General features: G+C 47.7%; 1 protein-coding gene across 1 annotated transcript; it reads right to left on the bottom strand.

Annotated features, from left to right (window-relative positions):
- Window positions 1-4,790: 4,790 nt before the first annotated feature.
- Window positions 4,791-5,201, bottom strand: LOC127315268 (uncharacterized). Its single transcript, XM_051345771.1, has one exon. The coding sequence runs from the start codon at window positions 5,199-5,201 to the stop codon at window positions 4,791-4,793; it is 411 nt and encodes a 136-aa protein (XP_051201731.1).
- Between the last annotated feature and the right edge of the window lie 1,515 nt (window positions 5,202-6,716).

Genomic DNA, 6,716 nt, shown 5'->3' with positions numbered 1-6,716 from the left:
GCGGACAACAGCGACGACGACGACCTCGTCCACGCGCGGTCGCCCACCATCTCCGCCGGTGACTACGTCCACGGCAGCGACGAGGAGGAGGTCGTCCTCGCGCAGACCAAGGCCGTCAGCGAGGAAGAGGCCCGCGCTCGCTTCCGCCGGGAGGAGGCAGACGCCGTCCGCCAGGTGCGAGAGTACGAGGCGGCCCGGCGGGAGGAGCGCGTCCGCCGCGTGAAGGTCGAAATAGTCGAGCTTGACGCCGACGAGGAGTGAAGCTCCTCCACGACAGCGTCGAAGCCGTCTGCCGCCGACACGCTGCGCCACCACCGGCACCGCCGCGTGCATAGGCCACTATTTTAGGATGCATTTTGCTTAACTAAGTAGCGCTCGCCTGTGTACAAGTATTTTAGGTTTAATTTCTCGAACGGAGCATCAAATTCATCTATATACATGATCATCGTCTAATTTACCCGCGACATTCAAAATTCCGTTTTTCAGTTCCACTTTTACAGATTAATCTGTGACAATGGTTTTTCGACCCGTAAACACGAGTTCGGTGAACTGAACTCACATTTTTCAGTTCCCGTGTTTACGGGCTCTGCTAGAGATGCTCTAAGAGCATCCGCATGCGAAATTCGCATAATAGCATATTCCAGACTTCTTCACCGGCGCAGCCCCGTCGATCAACATGGCGACCGCATCCTCTTGATGTACCTCCTTGCAGCCTTCTTCGTAGCCATCGTCCTGACACTCCTTGTCGGATCCGTCGCCCGCCTCGATCTCGTAGTCCACCGTGGTCTCATCATAATCCTCTCCGAGAGGTGCCGTGTCAATGTCGACCGCAGCCGAGTTCATCATGTTCATGAACGACTCATTCTCGATGGGCCTGCGGTGTGCGGAGGATTGACCGGCATGCGAGTTCACCGCCGTCGGCATGGGGGAAAGGGTGAAACCATACCTTGACGAATCGCGGTCGTAGGAGCCATCGGCAGCTGGAGCGGCCACCACGGCTGCAGTCAGCGCTGCCAAAGAAGCCTTCTTGGCGCACGACTTCTTCACCCCCGCCTTCTTCGGCTGCGACTTCGTCGCCGGTGCCTTCGCCTCGGTTGCCACCTTGGAAGCTAGTGGGAGAGCGGCCTTGGCGACAACGATGTGTTTGCCCTGCCGCCCGTGCTTGACCGAGCCGTTGCCTGAATCGGCCATGGTGCCGGGCGTGAGCTGGGCGGCGGCGGAGGATGGAGCTACGGGGTTGGCCGAGGTTGTTGATTTGACCTGCGTGAGGGTGTTTGGCAGGTCCGGTGGGTTTGGAGCGGCCATGGCGGTGCAAGCAAGCCGCGACGAGGGGGGAATCCGGCCGGGGAAGATGGATCTGCGGCGGCGGCATGTGCGCGGGAAGGAAGGGGAGGGCATTTTCCCTTCACACCATTGCCTCGCAAGGATGGGGATTGACCTGCAAAGGCCCCTCGAGTCGCCTTTTGTGCGGGCAAGGAGGCCGCAAATGCCGACGCCTGGAAAAAAATTGCGGATTTTCGAATTTGCAATGTCTACCTTGACCATTTTTTCACGCAAAACCATATACACACGAAAAATATACAAATTTGGTCAATATGCGGGATCTGCTAGAGATTCTCTAAGGACTCCAATTTTCTGAACCAGAAAAATACTGAACCCGAAGGCTTGAATTCACTAACCGGACGATCGAGATGGTAGCCGGAGCATTCGTTGCAGTTGCTGCTTTTTTGTCTTTTTGTTCCGGCAAATAGCCTTTAGTTTTTACCACAGTCTGTAACAAAGGTTTTCTTTATCAAAGGGTTTTCGCCCGATTGCCATTAATAGAAACCATTTGGCTACAGAGTTTTGCCATCCAAGCAGAACCCACCAGATAGCAGACCATCAGTATCAGTGCAGAAAAGAGGAACTGACAAGAGAAAAGAAAGAGCTGAACACCTCAGGGGGTGGTCGTTGCTGGTTGATCAGGTATGCCGCGAGGTTAGCCGTGGCTCCCTCAACGGTTTTTGGTCTTATCATGCCCGCGGTGTCCATAGTCATAAAATATTTGGACAAGTTCGAAGTTATTTTCCTTGCATCTTCTTCCGAAAGCCGAGGCATCCTTGCTCGATATCTCCCTGAACCTTGGTTTCTCCGAGACGCGCCTGCCTGTGAGGCTCTTCGGCGCTCGCTAGATTGATCGGCCACAACCCAACGTCGATCGAGAGTTGCTTTCTCATTTGACAGCCGCACTCAATTTCTCTCTAATATGGAACGATATGCATTAAGGGTCCCTACTGAGGTCCCAGAGGGGAGCCCAGTATTGTTGAGTATAGCGGCTCGAGCTACCGCCCATTCTTCTTCGGCGATAGTGTAATCGCTGTCGTCATTGCAGGCGCTATTTTCGGGGTTACGGCGCCTGCTAGCGTGTGGCGTACGTTCTCCTTCTTCTCCTCCATTTGCTGCACTGAGGATGGCATAGATCTGATGCTGCGCCATCCTCCATGTGATCGTCCTGACAACGCTGTCGATACTTTCCTCGCCCGACAAATAATTGGCACTGCAGACGAACGGTGTGTCGTCCGAGCCCAACCCGTGCCTGGTATCGCAGTTAAAACAGTATATGAAGTCATGTCGGATGACATAGAATCATCAGATCCAACTGACATGGAAGACATTACTCGAGGGGTCGTTGGCGGTGAAGAATTTGTCGATGCATATAACTCAGTCGACAAATCGACCAAGTCCGGATTGGTCGCGGCTGACCCTGTCGCCGCCGAGGATGTGTCCTTGCTGAGTTGGAGACGATCGGTTCGGGTAGTCAAAGGATGCCCTTAGCATTGATGTTGTAGTGGACGCTCCCGAACGTTATGCCCAATCCTCCTCGTAGATCCGAAAAGGTCGGGCGGGATGAGTTGTCATGTGGTGTGAATTCGAAGGACCCGAATCAAATCGAGTTCCCCGAATTTGGTGACGAAGGGGCCGACGATACCGCCGGCGATGATGATGAAGTTGCTGATAGCATGGTAGAGGGAGCCGATGCCGAGTCTTGTGCCGACAGGTTTCCCACAGACGGCGCCAATTGTCGAGGATACTCCTCCGCAATTCCCACCTTGAGGGGCTTAGGGTTGATGGAATCTTGCAGGCTAACACGAGACATCGGATACCAAACAAACGGGGAGAGAGATTTATCTAGGTTCGGGGCCCTCGTGGAGGTAAAACCCTTACGTCCTGTTTGTCTGATCTTGATTATTGAGAATATCGGGTTACAATGGGGTAGCCGAAGGCTTAGACTAAGGACTCGACAAAAAGCTAGGATTGTGTATGACCTAACTCTCGACTTACGGTGGTTATGACTAGATTGATTGTCTGTCCCTTGGCAGCCCCTCTCCTGGCCCTTATATCGTGAGCCAGGTCTCGAGAGGTCTGTCCGGGTACGACTAGGTTACAAAGAGTGTTATAACTAAACTTTCCTTGTTTCTTCGTCTTCTTGTCCTTCAAGAATCCTTCGTTGAGACCGACATAGCGGCCCACCTTGGTCGGTAGATGAACTTCATGGCCCCCTGATTGAGCCGTAGGAGGTAGCACAATACTAGTTACCCGAAGGTAATGCCCACATCACCGGTAGCGACGGAGATTGCCAAGACTGGAGGAGAATCACTGGTGGTGAAGCTCAAGGTCTAAGTTTGTAGAGTGATGTGTGTAAATTTTTCGGACCTTGTTACAAATTTTGTTTTCTTTCAGATCCTTTTCGTAAAAATGCACACCCACCGCCTACATTTTTTATAGGGTAAAACAGAATATATTAAGCACGCAAGCCGCCTCATTAAAAATCTTCCAGTCCCCTTCGTTACCTGGTAAGGAAAAGAGTGCGTCAAAAATTTGCTGCCAGAGTTCAAAACATAGTTACATCAGAGATTACATCTTGAAGCACATGGTCTGGTGGATCACCATCCCAAACTATAACTTGGTTTGAATCAAAACTAAATCTAGCTAAATTGTGAGCTACCCTATTTGATTCTCTAGGACAATGTTTGAAGGAAATACCACCAATCCTTTGAGCAATCTGAAAACAGTCCATGAGAATAGCCGTGTTCGGAGTCCACAACTGAATATCACCATTGCAAGCATTCATCACTTCTAGATTATCAGATTCTACAATCCTTGGAGAGCACTGAATATTCTCTAATAGCTCTAGTCCTCTTTTTAATGATATTGTCTTAGCTGTAGAAGCATCCAAAATGTTAGCTATCGGCCAAGCACCACCTGCAATTGCTTCCCGTTTTGAATTTCTAATTACAGCCGCTATTGCCCCAATTCCCGATGGACAAAAACTTGCATCCACATTCAGTTTATAGGTTTTTGGAGGTGGTTTAGTACACCCACCGCCTGCTTAATGCAGAATCAGGTCCTTCGTGACCTTTCTCATGATGCCATATTAAAAAAGTATAGTCACGATGCCATATAATCCAAACCAGTTAACCAGAGACATTTATCTATATTTATCAACTTTTTTCCGATTCTCTTACTCGTCAAACACCACGGGATCAAACATGGTCAAGAAAAAATAAACAACAAGAAAAAACCTATCAATAAATCTTGTACTTTGGTTCCACTGAATGCTCCGCACCTCCTGATGATGTTGCATCGCCATGTTGTCACTCGGCATCCTCTTCGATGGTGCCCAACGGTGTGGGCGCCCTCTTGGCCGGCTCTGCCACGGCCAACCTCTTACAATTTCTCATCGGACTACCCAAACCTGTCAAAGAGTCCTCCCCGAGAGCCGAGAGTCCCCTCGTTCGTCAACTTCTCATTTACTGGGCCGTCTCGGCGTGCACCGGCGCGACTCGTGACATCCTGACGCCGCGAGCTGGCCTCACCATCGCCCTCGCCAGCGCCTGGCTAGCGCGCACTGCCATGGCTGCCATGTCAACGCTCGACAGTGGCCGCCCGAGCAAGGCCACGGGGAGAACAAAGTATATCTGGCCGGGCAGGAGCAGCTCGCCGCCGCCGAGCGCCGCCGCGTCCTCATCGAAGTAGAGCGCATCAGAGCTGCACACGAAGAACCGGGGCCCCGCATTATCGCCGAGAACATCAGAGACGCTGACAGGTGAGGAGGCAGAAAATTCCGTCAGCGAGCCATCGGTAGCGATGACGCGGGCCGACGACGGCTGCTGCTGAGGAGAGACGCTGCTCCGGTGATTGTGAGAAAAACCTGATCCCATCAACAGAGCTGTGTATAGGAATGAATGGGTTTGGTGTTTGCTGACGAGGAGAATGGAAAATGGATGGCTTTATAGGCAATGCGCCGAACGTGGAGGACAGTATGATGGACAATACTACAAGGTTAAATTTCGAAACGAACTGATATTTTGACATTTCGCTCCCTTGGCTTTGTGTTATTGTGAGCTTGTTACTTGGGAGGAGTCGTTCCTCTCTTTTCAACCCAAACAGTTTGTATTTCCTGTCATTCATTGTTGAAATAAGTACGTACTTTGAAAATTGTGAGTGTAATATTGCAGTCATCTGTGATCACAATACCTTTTCACCCAACCCTCTTTTATTTAGCAAATTACTACAGGGGCTAGAGTTTCCCATTGTTTCCAAATTCCTCCCCACAAGGCCTAAGTTAACACGAAAACTGCAAATGGAGGTCGAGCTACATGTAGCCTTTTATTTTCAAAAATTCGAAAATCATACTTTTAAGTTCAAAAAAATCTGAATTTTTTTTCTAGATGTAGACAATGATGAAATCTACAAACGTGCAAAATCTCAATGTGAAATTCTTTGTATTGTAGAGTATACAAAAATGACAAAATTTGACAGATTTTATAGTTTTAAAATGTGCACTATTCACTATTCTTAGATCTACATATTTGTTAATTTTGTGTAGCCTAAACTACTACTAATTTCACATTAAGATTTTGCATGTTTTGACATGTTTGTAGATACCATCATTGGCTATGTGAAATTCTTTGTATTGTAGACTATACAAAAATGACAAAATCTAATAGGTTTTATAGTTTTGAAATGTGCACTATTCACTATTCTCAGATCCACATATTTGCTAATTTTGTGTAGCCTAAACTACTAATAATTTCACACTAAAATTTTACATGTTTGTAGCTACCATCATTGGCTACATCCAGCATTTTTGTTCAGAATTTTATAAAATTTAAAACTATAAATTCAGAATTTTTAAAAATAAAGAGCTACATGTAGCTCGGTCTCCATATATATACTTTCCAAGTTAACACCACTACATACATCTCTTTATAAACAGCCGCACACGGTAAGTTAAATCTGTGAAATACTTGCTATTGTGTCAACTTTTTCCTAGTAGTGAAGTTTTGCTTGCTGATGTTCGTGGCTTTTTACCCTTCTCCTTGGAGAGGTTTTTGCATGCATGTTAAAATCCTTATGTTGGTGCGTTTTTGTTTGATCTATCTTCCTTATACCACGTAATTAACATTCAAATAAAAATTACCGCTCTTCAGATATGGTAACGTACATCTAAATGGGCGCTAAAATTTAGTTTCGCTAAAATTTTACTCCCCTAGGGAGACCATTCCTGATATTATGGAATTTTCTTATGATTTCCTAGAAAGATTGAATTTTCGACAAAAGTTGAAAAGTTCATTCTCACTAAACGATAGTCAAATTGCTCTAAGGTTCCTTAAATCGTCAATGCATACTTGAAATGTATATTTGGATTACGTGCAATGATATGTTAGAATGGT

Source organism: Lolium perenne, chromosome 7 (assembly GCF_019359855.2).
Source record: "Lolium perenne isolate Kyuss_39 chromosome 7, Kyuss_2.0, whole genome shotgun sequence".
NCBI classification, from domain to species: domain Eukaryota; kingdom Viridiplantae; phylum Streptophyta; class Magnoliopsida; order Poales; family Poaceae; genus Lolium; species Lolium perenne.
Note: the sequence above shows the minus strand (reverse complement) of the source record. Positions and strands in the feature narration are given on the sequence as shown.

Excerpts from the sequence above, each read along its gene's own strand:
- LOC127315268 (XM_051345771.1), bottom strand. The coding sequence starts at position 5,201 with ATGGGATCAGGTTTTTCTCACAATCACCGGAGCAGCGTCTCTCCTCAG.